Below are 17,688 nucleotides of genomic sequence, written 5' to 3' on the forward strand. Positions count from 1 at the left end.
ATTAGTGGACCCATAATCTAGCATTTAAATTGGTTTTATGATGTGTTAATTTTATTTTATATAAAACTAAGGTGCAAAGGAGCACTTAAGTAATTTACCTTCTTTTTTTTTTTTTAATTTTTACTTTTTTTATTTTAAAACTTAAGTCCAAATAAGGGTATTTTATTAATTTATTTTTAATAATTATGTCCTATACAATTATAAATAAACCTAATAATAAGGGTACCCTGATCCAATTTGGACTTGATGGGTTAACCATTCACCCCATCTGCCCTGGGGTAGGGATGGGGTGAGCAAGAAAACCGCAAATCCACATATATATCTGGGATGGCCACGGGCTTCACCCTATAAAACCTTTAGAGGTTACAAAGTTTCTCTTTATTATTTTAAGAAATACATCTATATTTTAAAAGAGATATTTTTCACTTACATAAGGGTATTTGTAAAAATTTAATTATTACATAGAATATTTGTTAGTTTTGTTTAATGTGTATTAGTTTATGATTTTAACTGTTTTTATATTTAAAATATATAAATGACTCTCATATATAATATGATAATATAAAATATAAAATACATTTAAAAATAATATTTTGTTAAGTCGGGGGTGGGGAGACAATGGATAGTTTTATCAACACTAATGATGGCCGACAAATCTAGTGATTAACGATCAAATCAAGTGAATACAATAACACTAAAATTTATAATGATTTATAATGCTATCTTGGATTTGTTAATCCATTCACAACATATTTTATCCTTAGAGTAAATTCGCAATGTTCAGCTAGCAAATGGCATATATTGTAAAAGACCTCTACGGGCAGACTTACAAAACTTGCTCACACTTGAGACTTATGGTTACCAACTAGATACACCCACCTAGAGCACACTTTTTTTTTGTTTTCTATTAACTCATACAAGCTTATGGATTGGATTTACAATACAATAATCATTTGCTTTATAGGTGCAACAAACAAATGCCTCTAATTAGGCTGAATTTATAATTATGATAATAAATTGAATACACCAAAACATAAGTGATTGGACCATAAGAATAGTAGCTCAAAAATTTAATCTCAAAGATGATATCAAAGTATGTGAACAATGAGATTAAAAGTCGGGAATCAATGCTTTTGAAAATTGTTACAAAATACCCAATTCAGAATCTAATTAGAAAGATTGATAACCAAAACACAAGTTGAACGACAAAAAAATGATTTCCAAGTATTAGGAATGAAATTTAGTACAATCGATTAATTTCAAAATCAAAGAACAATGTACTTAGTTTTCTTGAATTTTTTTGTTTTGGCCTCTTTAATGCGATGTTGTAATAGTTTGTTGTGTATATGAAATCATGATTTTTCTTTGTTGTTAGTACTTTGTGATGTTCATTATATGTCAATATTTACTAATTTTTTGCAGTGTTGCCTCAATCGATCCTCAAGAGCGTTGGTCATACAAATGGAATTAGGGTGGTTATGGTACTCTTATTCTTCTCTTGGTTGACATCACTTAGATTTTATATTTTCTTTGTTGGATATTGTGCTTCCTTTTCTATATATTAAACCAACCTACGTGCAATGGATGTCTTTCAGGTACAATGAACCTATAGCTATTAGAAGAACATGATGTGGGAATTTGTAAATCTACCAATGGTGTTAAAGGTATACTAAAACAAGGAGAAAATTCTTTGTTTTCTATTTTTTGGAGTTGCACAAGATCATAACTAATTACACACACATGAATATTTAACAACTACTATTCATGAAAATCTGATTTTTTTTTTTTTTACAATTTGAAAAACCAGCTAGACTAAAAAGAAGTCCAAGAAAAAATAGTAAGACTGATTTTGGCGAATTCGATCCACCACAACTCAAAGTCACTTTGACCGCTATTATCATTTTGGACTTAAAGATCTAATGAACATGCATATATAAAAAAATAATACTTTTTATTTGGTCTTTAGTGGCAAAAGATCGCATACAAAATTTAAAAGCAGTCTATAAGCAACAACTTATCATATCTAGGACACTTTACCTAGAGAATTGATTCTTTCAACTTCACATTTGTATTTTTCAAATTCATGTTTCCTTTATACACGTCACTGTATCAACCATTTTTTTTTAACATATATTAAGATTAAGAACGTAACAACACCCCAACTCCAAAAGAGAAGTCAACACATAATAGACACTTTTAGTCAACAATTTATAAATTATACCTGAAAGCATCGCAAGGATCAAACAACCTCTCTTTTAAAAATCGAGCAGCACTATGAGCAAACATGTAAAAATTTATACCAGTCTACAAGAGAGCCAATTGACAGCGGCTAGCCAATACAACCCAACAGACCGATCTGTTATGTGCAGAAAACTACTACCTACAAGAGTGGACGGAACCACTCTGGCACCCACCCCGCCCATTCTTGACCGCCTCTCACGGGATTCAAACGTAGGACGTGGCGTGTCCAGCTCTGATACCATGATAGCAGTTAGCCAATACAACCCAACAGACCGTTCCGTTAGGTGCGAAAAACTACCGCCTACAAGAGTGGACGGAACTACTCTGACACCAATCAATGGTTGTGTGTAAACAAATATTTGTTTTGTAGAGAAAGAGTTCAAAATGAATGATAAAACAATCTTTGTCTAATTCAAATTTTTAGGATTAGTGCACCTTCATCTTAATAAGAGTCCTTAAGAACTTTATGGATGCAACCATTTCAAGATCTTTAATTTGACACATTTATTGTAAGAAAATCCACACAGCTATTGAACTCAATCTTTCCATAAAAAAAATCAATATACACACCAAGAAAAATCATTTGATAGCAAAAATTAAAATTAAAAGTTAAAAATTTATGATAGCTTACTAACTACAAGAAAAGTTAAAGTAGATTGTGCAAGTCCCAGACACAAACCAAATAGCTAAACATCGAATGAGAGGGCAACCAGAGAAAGAAAAAGCAGAAACAAGGTCATGGGAAAAACAAAAGCACATATTATAGAGCAAAATATTGGACATAAAATGATGGTGCAATTTTTCAAAGGTTGTAATACACCATTTACTTTGTCATAAAAATTAGACTCATTGAACAAGAGCAAATCTAGATATGAGGATAAAAATTATACACAAATCTAAATATATGAAAAAATATAATCTATTCTACCACTTCAGTCGCAAAGCCTTAACTGGGCGGAAGGTCTGTTTTGTTCCTTCTCTAAAGAGCAATAGCTATTCTAAAGGAGAGAAAAAAATTGAAATAGATTGTAGGACGAGAAGAACAAAAGTACAAAATAAAGATGGGAATGAAGCAAAATGAAATCGAAGAAAAATGAGAGATTTAAAAAAGATTGTACATTTGTCGAAGAAAAATCGTCTCAAATTTTGTTTGTGAGCAATAGAGAAGAGAGAGGAAAAGACATGAATGGTAAGAAGAAACTAGGGAGGGAGAGGAAAAGACAAAGAATCATAGGAATAGAGCATATGGAAAAAAGACAAAAAAAGAGATTAAAAAAGGGAATTGAAACTTCTTCTTTTTTTAAAAAAAAGAGAATCATTCATGTTATTGGAGGAAGAGGAGCAACAGGCAACATCGACTTCTCCCTTCCCATCTCCAATGGAAGGGTTTAACTCTCTTTCCCCTTTCCCTTTGAGCACCATAATTTAATTCTCTTTCCCCTTTGGGCAAGTGCAATTTTTGTAATAATTTTAAATTCTTATAACAATGTCATCTAATTTTGGGGGGGTGGTTAGTGCACTTGGAAACTAAATCACTTACTCAAGGAAAGAGAAAGTGAATGTGAATTCCAAGGTGTAATTTTTTGTGTTAGTGTATCATATAGAAAGTGCAATGAATTTTTTATTTTTTTTACGTGTTAGTTGTAATTATTGGCCACTCTAAATTATAAAATAATTTTTATTCGATAACACAAATACAAATTTTATCTATTTTTTAATTAAATAACATAATTTTTTACATGATTATGAATTAAATTATCAATGGTAAATAATTATGATACTTCTAAGTAATATAATTAAATAAATATAAAATAACATAATTAATAAATCCATTTACTCAAAATAAAATAATATATACTCATAACTAAATAAATTATAAAATATTTATATTATTTAATTAATTAATAAAAATTAAAATAAATTTAAAATTTATCAATAAATATTTATAATATCAATGGTAAAATATTTTATTTATAAAAAAGATAAAAAATAAAACATGTTATAAAATATTCCGAATCGGGCGCTGTCAACCGTGGCCTAGTTTACTTTTTGGAATCGATTCGGAAAGCTGAAAACCGACACCGTGTGGAGAATAAGAACCACGAATGCTGCCACCTGGCAGTGACAGATCATTGACCTTATCTTTTATCGACAATTTTTTTTCATATTCTTTTACTTTCAGACAAGAATCGGCTAGATCGATGGCTCGTGACGCCGTTGATAGACGAATCGAACTTACAGACGGTCGGGATACTTGAATCAGCCTACGACGCGTAAGCGGAATTCTCTTAAGAGCTAGATTGATGCCGGTGGTAGCTTGTGGGAATGGATCCAGGGACCGCGATCACCAGGTCTTGAATGCTGACTTGACTACACCTTTAACATCGTCTCTCCTACAAAGTAACAATTGGCGGGCTGGATTCGTCAATTGCTACGACGACTGAGAAGAGGGTCTGACCGAGACGGAATCTGTAAAAGTAATTGGGAGCTCACGGTGTTGAAGCTTCTTCCTCTATGGCGTTTTCGATTCTCGAAGGACGCTGAATTTTGCTGAGTCTTGTCTGTTGTATGGTTGACGGGTTCGTTGGGATCGGTTTCGGTCGAATTTTGAGCTATGCGCTTTGGCCATGCGACTCTGGTTAACGATCATCTTCCTCTCGCCGGAGGAAACCCTAAATTTCTTCAAAACCGCTTGCTTTGGTCGGTGTGTTGAGTCGTTTCTTTTCAATGGCTGTCGAGTCGCACGCGCCTAGCACGAGAGGTCTGCTTTGTAATGCTGGCGCTGGCGCCGCTGCTGGTATTGTCTGCATCTGTGGTTACTGATTAATTCAGGAGGGATTTTATTTTTGGGATTGAATTTGAACTTTTTTGGTTTGCAGGTGTTATTGCAGCTACTTTTGTTTGCCCATTGGATGTTATAAAAACGAGGTTTCAGGTCCATGGGCTGCCAAAGCTCGGTAGTAGCAGTATCAAGGGTATCTCCTTCTTACTTTCTCTATTTGATTCTTTTGCAAAATTAGTGCTCTTAAATTATCTTCTTTTACGGTGCTTGTATCTGTATTTTGTCATGCCTACGGGGAATTAATTTGGGGTCTACGAGGAACTGTTAATTTTACCGATATCTCAATCTGTGTTTTTTCAGTCGGGATTTTTTTTCCTTATCGAGTTCTGTAACTCCCACACTTGCACCAGTTTTGGCTCTGACATCGTTGTCGTGATATTTTTAGTATTCATAAGGTCTAAGCATATTGCATTTGCCCACTCATCCACCACTTGCATGTATTCTTTTCAGAAATTGGTACCAATTCTTGAGAAACAATTGGAACTTACCAGTGCAATTGGACTGGTGGTGTAACTTAGCATCTCTGCTTTTTGATATATAAAAAATTTCTTTAGTTTCAACTGTATATTATATTTGGAAAGACGTGCAAAGAGCATAAACTTCATGTTTTGATTTTAATGACTTTTAGTGAACTCATAGTGTGGGAAGCATTTGGATGTCTAGTGTGATAGTATGGATTTTCCTTTCGGTGTTTACAGCGACGGCTTTTGTTTTAACATATCACTGTTTACTTGGAAACAGGTAGTCTTATTGTTGGAAGTCTGCAAGAAATCCTTAGGAAGGAGGGCATACGTGGCATGTATCGTGGTCTTTCACCAACTGTTTTAGCATTGCTTCCAAATTGGGCGGTAAGCAGTTGATGTTTTTTTCCTGGAAGTGTTAATAGTTTTGTCAAGCTGCCTCCTATGTTAATGAAACAGTTTAGGCTACTGTAAGGGAAATAATTTACTTCGGTTAAGGATTTATCAGAAGCCAAAAGTGGAAGTTGGGGAGGTAACCTTAAGATGAGTCTCTCTACTTCCTTTAACAACCCATGAGCTTGAGAGATACTCATGTGGACAACAATTTATACTCTACTTGTTGTTTGGGGCTATATCATGCCGTAACAACCCATGCATCTTCTTTTTATCTTGATATTTGGGTAAAAAAGGAACATTTTTATTTCATGGTTGGTGCTTAGATTGGATTCTAAAAGTATCAAACAATGTTTCCTCTAGAGGAGAGCTAATGCAAGTGTAGGATTTAGCAGAAGTTACTGCCACAAGTAATGATTTTTTTCTCTTTTTTTACTTACTGTGTAATCTATAGATTTCAATATGGAAAAAGAAAAATAACTACACCTTGTTTCTGGGAAAAAAAAAAACTACAGCTTTCTCAAAAAAAGAAAAGGGACTAAAAAATCTTCCATTTTCTTATAAATGTTATTGTCTTCAAATGGTATTTGTTGAAAAACAAGTACATGGGTATACATAAAGCAAGGATCTTTCTCCAGTTTTTCAGCTATTGGTTAGTAAAAATCCAATTTTTCCTTCTTTTCTCTTCCCCATACCCCTAGGATTACTTGTTTTACCATTCTAAGAACAGATTCTGATGTTCTAAACTGCCAAAAGAGGTTTTTTTTTTATGCTGATCTCGAGGTGTGCACCAAATTCCAGATCTATCATCTGTTGATGTCATGTGTGTCATCTATTGACGTCAGCCCTAGTGCAGTTCTCAGTGCACTGTATCTTCTGATTTTGATCCTTGTGTTGAATTTTTTTGATTTCTTGACCTGCGCACATCATCTATCTGCCCTAACTGTGATTTTTACGTGGTCGGCCCCACTTAAGCTAGTTAATTTGAAACTTTTGGAAGGTTTATTTGATCTATTTGGTATTCATATATATTTGATATGGCTGATTCTGGTGAGGTTTACACTCCATCAAAGGAATCATATAATCTCGATGGTAAATATATTATTACTATCACCTCTGAAAAGTTGAATGGTGATAATTACCTGACTTGGTCTAAATCTGTTAGAATGTACTTGAAAAAACTGAAATTTATTAGGAGGTTGTCCCTTAGGATGATGATTGGGAGGCTAAAGACAATCAAGTGATGACTTGGATTGTCACAGTATGGAATCTAATATTAGGAGCCAAGTTATGAATTTTGAAACTGTCAAAGCCATGTGATAGTCTTTGGAAGCTCTTTATGGACAAGAGAGCAATCTTTCCAGGGTTTATGAACTATATATAGATTTCTTTGGCTTAAAAAGTGGTAATAGAATTGTGACAGACTATTATAGGTTCTTTTTGAGTATTTGGTTGGAAATTAATGTCTTTCATCCGTTTACTACGAATGAAAGGGAAGTCCGAAAAAAGCAAAGTCAACTTCTTCTGGCAAAATTTCTAGATGGTTTGGGTGTTGAATTTGACAGCATAAGACACAAATTCTGGCCTCAGATGAGATACTTAACCTCTCTACTACCTTTAATAGCGTACAAAGAGCTGAAACAACAGTTGTGCCTAGAGCTGGAAAAGATACCAAAGTGGGTGAAGTTACTGCCCTTAATACATAAGCTACCAACGTCTAGGGGATGCACAAAGATTGGCAGAGATAGAGGTAGAGATAATTCAGGCAGAGGCCGAGGCCAAGGAGATGGTAAATCTGAGTACAAGTGTATTCATGTGGATGCACTAATTATTACTCGGATAGATGTTAGAAAAGTTTGGGAAGCTTGTGTGGGCAAACGTTATTACACACGAAGGTACAACCCCAGGGTCTGAAACTACAATTCCACCTAGTTTTTTAGATGAACGACAAAAATTAATCCAACGGCAACAACATATCTCACATCAGCAGCTACAAATTTCACAACATATGGCACAACTATCTATTCCTTCTGCATCCTTGGCACATACAATTCCTCCCACAAGTATGTTTGCACTTTTAGTGTCTCATTCCCCATCTTAGGTCCTTGATTCCGGGAACACAAAACACATGTTAGGTATGTCCTCACTATTTTCTAACTTAAAAGAGTCCGTTCTTGTTAAGCATTGTAACCTTGCAGATGGGTTAGTTTCACCAGTACAAGCAGTAGGAAGTGTTACTTCTGCTCCTTTTCTTTCCCCTCAATCTACACTGTTTGTTCCAAATTTTCCCTTAAATCTGTTGTCCGTCAGTTAGGTGACTAAGTTCATGAATTGTTCTCTTACTTTTATCCTACTCATTGTGTCTTTCAGGATCTCGACGAAGAAGATGATTGGGTCCGCTCATAAGAGAGGAGGACTATATTATGTGGACAACCACAACCTAAACAGTACTTTGAATGCACTACACACAATTGATTCACCTCTTTAGTGGCATCTCAGACTCGATCATCCGTCTCCTACGAAACTGATTCAAGTAGTTCCAGACTTTCTTTCTAGTATTACTTTTCAGTGTGAGTCATGTTAACTAGGCAAGCATCACTGGAGCTCCTTTGCTGTTTCATTTTTTTTTTTTTTTTGTTGATAAATATGCAATTCATTAAAAAGATAAAAATTACAAAGAGATAGGGAGCAAATCCCTAACAACAAGATGTTGAAGAGATGCTCCCTGTTTGGCAAGCACATTTGCTGCCGAATTTGTAGATCTCGGAATGTGAGACCAAATACAAGAAAATAATGTGGTAATCTCTAAAATCTCCTGGAAAATTTCCCAATGCCTCCATGGTAGAAAGGAAGTGCCACGGCCCCATCCAATGACTACCTTGGAATCCCCTTCAATGTGAATTGGGCCACTACATTTATCTTTAAAAATCTGGAGCCCGTTGAGAAGACCATGAAGCTCTGCAGACGTTGAGTCGGAGATGCCTAATGGACCCGCATAAGAAATACAATGATTGCCAAATGAGTCCGAAATCACACCTCCGAAACCTGCGATCCCCAGATTGCCGAGAGAAGAACCATCAAAATTCAGTTTTAAGTATCCAACCTCTGGGGGTGCCCACTCTTTCATAACTTGAATCTTGGTCCCTAAATGCATCCTTGCTAGGTTGCTCCAGTTTTCACGAATGGAAGTGCCCTTGAAAGAGCAGAAAGGTTTTTTTCCTTTGCCGTTTCATCTCATAAGACAAGTAAACTTTTTGAGTTTGTCCACTCAGATGTCTGGGGTCCTTGTCCTGTGACTAGTCAGTTTGGTCATAGGTATTTTATTTCCATTATTGATGATTTTAGTAGATGTACTTAGATTTATCTCATGCGAGAAAAAAATGAAGCCTTTGATGTATTTCAATTATGTTATGATGAAATAAAGAATCAATTTGCAACTTCTATCCTTATCTTGTGTATAGACAATGGTCTTGAGTTTATGAATCGTAAATTTGACTTTTTTCTATCAGTCACAAGGAATCATTCATTTAACTTCCTGTGTGTTTACTCCACAACAAAATGGAGTTTTTGAACACAAGAATCATCACTTGTGGTAGCTCGCATTATGTTAATTCATATGAATGTACTTAAGCAATATTGGGGTGATGTTGTTCTTACTGTATGCTTTCTATTAATTAAAATGTTGTCTTCTGCTCTTGATGGCAACATTCTTATTCAAATTGTTTTACCTACTGCACCTCTGTTTTCTATATCACCTCGTGTGTTTGGGTGTGTATGTTTTGTACATGTCTTTGATCCTTACAAGGATAAGTTGTCTCCATGGCTTGTTAAATGTATATTTCTAGGATATTCTCGGACACAAAAAGAGTACTAATGTTATTGTCCGTCTATAAGAAAAACATTTGTGTTTGCAGATGTTACTTTCTTTGAGAATGTTTAATTTTTTGAATCTTCTAGATCTAAGTCAGTTCCACGTGAGCCTTCTGTACCTAATCTGGTCATTCCTATTCCAGTTGATGAATGTGTTTAATCCTCACGTGATGCACCTACTGAGAAATCTCTGCAGATATATCAGCATCGACAACAACCATCTCATCCTGATCTAGACCCCTTCTCACACCAAACCATAATTTTTCATCGTCTCCTGATCCTGAGGTAAGTGATCTTCACCTTCTTATCGCCCTTCGGAAAGGTGTTCACAAAGGTACTCGCCATCCTCTATCTCATTTTGTCTCATTTGATTATTTGTCTGATAGCTATCGTAAGTTTGCTCTGTCCATCTCCACTTGCACTATTCCTTCTTCAGTGCAAGATGCTTTGTTGACTCCTCATTGGAAGAAGGCCATGTATATTGAGATGGAAACATCAATTTATAGGGGGACTAGGGAGTTATGCGATTTACCTCCAAGTGCTATTGTAGTTGGCTGTCAGTGGGTCTATACTGTTAAATATAACTCTGATGGCTTTGTTGAACAATACAAGGCTCACCTTGTTGCCAAAGGGTATACTCAAAGATTTGGTGTGGATGTTTTTGTGACTTTTTCTCCGATTGTTCGCTTGTCCGCTTGTCTTCTGTTCGCATACTCATTTTTATTGCAGTCCATCAAAGCTGGTCTCTATCTCAATTGGATATTAAAATTGTCTTCTTATATGGTGATGTTGAGGAGGAAGTCTATATGGAGCAACCTTTAGGGTACGTTGCTCAGGGGAGACACATAAGGTATGTTGACTGAAGAAAGCTCTTTAAGGCTTAAAACAGAGTCCACGAGCATGGTTTGAAAATTTTAGTCAAGTGGTTATATCCATGGAATCTCGTAGAAGCCATTGTGATCCCTCACTATTTATTATGAAACAACCGTTTGGAATTATTATCTTATTGGTATATGTAAATGATATCATCCTGTCTGGGAGTGATAGATCAGACATTGAAAAAGTTAAATCCCATTTGGCGAACCACTTTCATACTAAAGATCTAGGTCAACTAAAATATTTCTTGAGTATGGAAGTTGCAAGAAGCAAGTAGGGAACGACTTTGACTCAGAGGAAAATATGTCACAATATGCTTCAAAAGTATAGACTTTTGGGGGCTAAACTTGCGGATGCATCCATGGAAGTAGGACTTGATCCTCATAATGATCAAAGTCCATAATTGAAAGATAAAACAATGTATAGGAGACTAGTAGGCAAACTTATTTATGTTATGATTACTAGACCAGATATTTCGTTTGTAGTGAGTGTAGTGAGTCAGTTCATGGAACATCCATGTAAGATTCACCTAGAGGTTGCACAAAGAATCTTAAGATATCTCAAAGGAGCACCATGAAAAGTTCTCCTCTTTAAACCTAATATTCACTTGAGGATTGAAGCTTTCTCTGATGCTGACTATGCATGTTTCAAGTTTGACAGAAAATCAACCACTAAATACTTTGTATTTCTGGGAGGAAATCTAGTTAGCTAGAAGAGTAAAAAACAGAATGTTGTTACTCGGTCCAGTGCAAAAGCTAAATATAAAGCAATGGCCCACATCGACAGTGAGCTAATATAGGTAAAATCTGTTATCCAGGAATTAGGCCTTGATCAAAAGGATTATATGTATTGTGATAACCAGGCAATAATCATCATTGCAAGCAATCTAGTCTTTCATGAAATAACGAAGCATATAGAGGTAGATTGTCATTTCATCCGAGATATAGTGATGAGGAAAGAGATAACTACTCTATATGTTTGGTCTAGTGATCAACTCGGCGATATCTTAACTAAAGCACTGGAAAAACGTGAATTTCTGAACTTGTGCGACAAGTTGAGACTATTCGACATATACTCTCCAACTTGAGGGGCAATGTTGAAAAACAAGTGCATGGGCATTTTGTTCATTGTACCTTGTCATTATTTATATTTCTTGATATAATCTTGTTCTACATGTCCAATTATGTCTATTGACCATATTTCATGTAAAGAGGACACGTAGAATAGGAGATATAGAGAATGTGTTTTCACTTAAGGGCATTTTTGTAAATTGTGCTCTACCCTGATTATAAATAGAGGTTGGGGGATGTGCAAGCCAATGCAGTTCAGTTTCTCAATCTCTTCTCTCCACTTTCTCTTCCTCTCATTCTCTCTCTTCAACCCTCTTTCTTCTTAACATTTTCAGTATTGGTAGTATGTAGACAGATCAGAAGTGAAATACGAAATTGTGGTGCATTCACTCATTGTCTTAGAAAGTAATGACCTTTTTTGTTTGCTTTCACTGGAAGAATGATTTTATGTTTAAGTTAAATAAGTGGAATGTAATTATGTTACCATTTTTTGTCAAGGGATGTTTGGTAGCTAGTCTGCATAAACCTTTGTACTTTTTAGTGGTTCTTATTCTGAGAGCAAAAACTTGAAAAAAAGGCAGTAAAGTAGTTTATGCAGAAATATGAAAACACTTCAGAAACAATAAAATTCCTCAGTAAAAATAAAGAAGATTATTCTGTGTTTATCTTGTGGGTGAAAAAGTGTTCAAAATACTAGGAAAAGCCACTAGAAGACTCTTGGATGTGTATGAAAGATCTAGGAGGGTAAAATGGTTTACTGGGAAATTGTGAAAATTGCACTAAGTGGGAACAGCAGGCCAAGCAGGAATAAAAGGCAAATACAGGTATAAAACATCAAAATCTAGAAGTAGAATCTTGGGGAGCATGAGATCTACAAGATCTCCCATAACAAGGCATTGTTGGAGAATTACTTATCTTGTGAACGAAACTGCCAAAAGAGAAGGAAGAGAAACCAAATGATGAAAAGATAAAATAATGCACCTTAATGTTAAACCAATATACAGCTCTGACATATACTTTTTGGTTTCCTTTTTAAGTTCCATCTCTCTTTGGACACTCATAATGAGATTACAATGTGACTCATCAACAAGAAAAAGTTATGAGTTCATTGTAGTGTTCTGTTTGAATGGCATCATTGAAATTTTTTATGAGTTCTCCTCTACCTTGGGAAAATTATCATGAGGAACTTTGTGTCTATGGCTAATCCAATGTTGTCAAATTTCAGGTGTACTTCACAATTTATGAACAGCTCAAAAGCTTGCTCTCTTCAAATGGTAAATTTTGAAATTTTACTTTCTCTACATTGTCTTTTTGGTGTAATACCTTAGTTGTGGTTGAACTTTCTATTCATTAATTTTATCAGCATTTGCCTCAACAATTCTTTTTTATTTTCTTTTCTATACCTTCAGAAAAAGAAAGATGAAAAATTAGCTCTCTGTTTTAACACATTTGAAGTTGCATGAATTGAATAGATGGGACCCATCAACTCTCAGTTGGTGCCAATGTGATTGCTGCTTCTGGTGCTGGAGCAGCAACAACAATTGCTACTAACCCACTTTGGGTTGTCAAGACTAGATTTCAGGTATGTTGGATGTGCTCCCAAAGTATATTTCTTTTGTGTTTTAACATAGCAGTTACTCTTGTCTGTTTTTCTTTTGAAGAAGAATGTCACCAGTCGCTTGTTGTTAGGGATCTGCTCCCTCTGTAATTTTTCTCTTGTTAATATAAATATATCTTTATAAAAATAAACATAAAAGAATGCCATCAGTTCATAAACATTTGCTGTCAAGTGCATAAGAAATGCTGATCATATTCATTTAGAAAGTTCAATTAGTCCTATGAGATCGACCCACTATGTCAGGAGTTAGCAAAGACTTTATATGCTCATATTCTTTTGGTAGTACTTTTCTTCCTTTGTTTTTTTTCTGCTTTTTTTTTACCATGATCTATTTCTCATTAGATCCTTGAAAGCTTGCTATGTTAGTTGATGAACTTTAGTTACATTTTTTGAGATATTTTTATTCTTGTCTAAAACACTTATGTTAGTTGTGAAGTTCGGTTTTAGAGATGTTTTCAGCATCAAAGCTTGAACTTGAGCCGTCGCTAAATTTGATGAAAAGTTGGACAATTTTTGTAATGGTGAGATATTTTTTTGGAAACACAGAAGATTAGGTAACCTGCTCAACTACAGGACTGAGGCGAAAAGAGTTGAGGAGCTCAAAAACCAACGAGGAAAAAAAAATTACAAAGAATTCTAATGGGTAAACTAGCAAGATCCTGCTGGTCTGTCCCTCTCTAGCAAGACAATCTGCATTGTGATTTGCTGAGAGGGTAACATGGTTTCAACTAACAGAGAGAGGTAGTGTGTGTGTGTGTGTGTGTTTCATATGTTAAAAACCTGAAGATGATTCCAAGGAGAGTCAACATTATTCTCATGTGACATAATAACTACTTCAGAAGCCTTTCGCTCACTGGCTACATGGGAGGGTTTCTAGTGTGAGGTCTTAGGTTTGAATCTCAGCAGGGGTATGGATTGTTGCATGTATAATCAACATTGAAGAAAATTAAAAAAATAAAAATGCTTTAGATGCAGTCACTTAAATTACTCTTGTAGACCCTAAGATCCTGGAGCGAGCTCTGATCTCTTGAGATAAGTCACACATAGGCGACTCAGGTTGGGAGAGAAGACCTTTAAACTGTAGAATTGAGTGGATAATAAGTTCATGAGCTAAAACTTGTTGCCGTAGAGTCTTACACCTGCAGCATTAGGTCCAAAGATTCTATTTTCTGTTAGTGTTAATATAACTGCTATAGGGAAAATAGGTAATACTAAGACATCTAAGAATTGTTCCCTTCATTTTCCAAAAAAACTGCTTTCTACTTGGTTTTATTATTGATTATTGAATTCATTAAAACATTGAACCATTTTTTGGCAGATTGGTGCTTGCACTGGAAATGAACCATGGAAAGAAAGTTTATAATGTCAGCACCAAATGAAATATTTTAATAATAATAAGAGCTATGTTTATTACTCACTCTTACCTGTTTAATATTTAATCCAAGTGACTTCCAAGGGTTATTGGCTGGGGCTCAATGGAACGATTTAATTTTCTTAAAAAATTTTAATAGTAAGATAGAAACTGTTTTCTTGTTTCTTCCTTTTCAGTATATTGATCAGTCTACTTTCATTTCTTGCCAGAAGCAGCACTCCTGTGAAAATTTTGGTCAGATTGGAAAAAATTTCCATTCCTCCCATATTATCCTTCCTGATTGTGATGAAGTTTAAATCAAAGGCCTCCTATTTAGGCACATTGGGTAACCACCGAGTTAAGGCTGAAGCCACACAACACTGAGAAGAGGTTGGACTGTGTTTAGTCCTGCCTCAATTTGCTGAACCCAAAATTTTCATCTTTAACAAAGTCATAGATATTTTCAAAATTCGCCACTTACTCCATTTTGTTTAGAGCAACTGCATTGTCTCAATCATTCAGAAATGGGAAATAACTGAATAACAGAAATCACATGAACTCAACGTCAATCATGAAGATGTATAAAAAGTAAAAAATAAAATGTAGACTATGAAGAGAAAACTTTATTTTTTAAAAAAAAAAAAAAAGTGAAATACTTATTGTATTGGACCTATATCTATGGGCTAAAATAGAAAATGCATGCTCCTAAGTCACATGGACTTGATTTTTGAATAAACAAAAAAAGACATTTATTTTTTCAGTTCATATTCCTTTTCCCTTTTGGAGAATGTGCTTCTCTTTATAGGCTTGACGAATTAGTATGAGAGTTGTAACAGAGAGCAGTATACTCTCTGACGTTATACAGAAGGTCCAATAATTATTCAGTGTGTATATTACTGTGAACGTAGCTCCTTAAAATGTGACATTGGAAGCTCTTAGCTTGTTTGGACCTTTGTTTTTCTGTCTATGGATTGATGACAGAGTATAGATGTTGCTCAATGCAGGAGTATGATGTCTTATATTATCAGAAATATCCAATCTTTTAGCTAGTTTATATAGCAACTATGAAGTTGCTTAAATTTGTCATTGGAGGTTGTAAGGTAATTGCAGCTAACTGTTTTGTTGATCTCTTGTTCTCTCTCCGTAGACACAAGGCATGAGAGTAGGAGTCATACCATACAGGAGTACACTTTCTGCTTTGAGGAGAATAGCCCATGAAGAGGGCATTCGTGGATTATACAGGTCTGCTGCCTCATTTAGAAATATGAGATAACTATTAATGAGCAAATTTGACATAGTAGCACTAATTCTTTTATATGTGACCTGACTTTGTCAAACAGTGGTCTGGTCCCTGCGTTGGCAGGAATAAGCCATGTTGCCATCCAATTCCCAACCTACGAGAAGATAAAAAGTTACCTGGCAACACAGAGTAATTTCTGCCCATTTTCCTTGTGCTTGAATTTATTTTTCAATATTTTAGGACCCTACTCATCCTCCATGGTTATGTTAGATAACACGACCCCCGACACTCTCAGTGCAAGTGATGTTGCTCTAGCTTCGTCTCTGTCTAAAGTAGCAGCATCAACGATGACATATCCGCATGAGGTATTCAGTTGAACTCTTTTTTAAAGCATTCAACTAAGCTCTTTTGTTTTCCATTTCTCTTGATTTTGTTTTCCTTACATTATGTAATATTAGGTGGTTCGCTCAAGGCTTCAAGAGCAAGGACACCATTCTGAGAAGCGGTATACTGGCGTAATTGATTGTGTCAAGAAAGTATTTCAAAAAGAGGGTATCCCTGGCTTTTACCGTGGGTGTGCCACAAATCTGATGAGGACCACACCGGCAGCTGTGATTACTTTTACCAGTTTTGAGATGATTCATAGATTTTTGGTCACTCTCTTCCCTCCTGAGCCTCAGCCTCACCCTTTATAGAGGTTGGCTATAGTTGTGCTTCGAAGGGCCTTGACATGGGTAAAAAGAGGAAGTAGTTAGAGATTTTATTATTTCAAACTGCACATTGCAGTGCTGGCTATTCATCAATGCCGGGATTGAAGGCAAGCCCCATATTTAGCCAGATAACTCCATTGAAATTGCTTACTCTGCATTGACTCATCTGTATTCAACTGTTGAGGCCATATTCGAGTGTGGGAGCGGACGTATGCTGTGTAGTTTGCTGTTGATGATGATGATAAATTCCATAATTGACCAAAAAGGAAAAGTGATGATTCACAGTGTGTTTATGTTGCTCTTGTTTATCGTTTTTCTGCTGCATGGTTTGAACTGGTGATATTTGATAATCTCGATTTAGTTGGCCCGGTCTCTACATTACATCTAGGAAACATACACTACATGTACTGGCAATTTCAAAATATGGGCTTTTCTTCCTCATCTCCTCTCCTGAAGTTCACCGTTCTTCTTTCCTGTTTCCCTTCCTGAAATGGTACTAGTACTACATCCAACTCTCATTGCACTTATATACTATCGATAAAGTCAAATGGTTTTGTAAGATTTGATTAAAATCTTTGTAATTACTACGAATTAAAGATGAGATTTTACATTGAATTTATATAAAAAACTTAAAACGGTAATCGGGTTTTTTTCACGCTCAACTAATTGATTTTCTACGTCTGAATCCGGTAATGGATGCCTGGTCTTCAAGCTTTTGTTATAGCGGGATATCATTCACCCCCTCCCCCATTGGCAAGTTGGTCAGATTGGAACAAACGTGAAACTTGGAATTAAAAATTCAAAAAGAAGGCAGAGAATACTTTTGGTGAAAATATCGGTAACCTGCAAATGAAATAACACATACTGTGTGAAATTTGTCGGTAATAATAAGTTCTTGAAGAAAATAATAATCTAATTCAAAATATTTTACTGGTTTGTAAAAAACTGTATTGGAACTAAAAAACGATTGTACATTTGTTGTCACATATGAGAAGAGGAACTGGATTGGAGTTGAA

The 17,688-nt window shown here is 35.3% G+C and overlaps 1 protein-coding gene across 1 annotated transcript; it reads left to right on the top strand.

Annotated features, from left to right (window-relative positions):
• The first annotated feature begins 4,439 nt into the window (after positions 1 to 4,439).
• Positions 4,440 to 16,965, top strand: LOC137959039 (nicotinamide adenine dinucleotide transporter 1, chloroplastic-like). Its single transcript, XM_068806308.1, has 9 exons — positions 4,440 to 5,038; positions 5,121 to 5,216; positions 5,825 to 5,931; positions 12,979 to 13,027; positions 13,226 to 13,335; positions 15,870 to 15,964; positions 16,063 to 16,151; positions 16,233 to 16,327; positions 16,421 to 16,965. Exons 1-9 carry the CDS (start codon positions 4,969 to 4,971, stop codon positions 16,655 to 16,657), a joined length of 948 nt encoding a protein of 315 aa, XP_068662409.1. The 5' UTR covers positions 4,440 to 4,968; the 3' UTR covers positions 16,658 to 16,965.
• Positions 16,966 to 17,688: the final 723 nt, after the last annotated feature.

This window comes from Aristolochia californica, unplaced genomic scaffold (genome assembly GCF_029961685.1).
Source record: "Aristolochia californica isolate CCGP_79_NKW_82.1479 unplaced genomic scaffold, dmAriCali1.0.hap1 SCAF_3, whole genome shotgun sequence".
Lineage (NCBI taxonomy): Eukaryota > Viridiplantae > Streptophyta > Magnoliopsida > Piperales > Aristolochiaceae > Aristolochia > Aristolochia californica.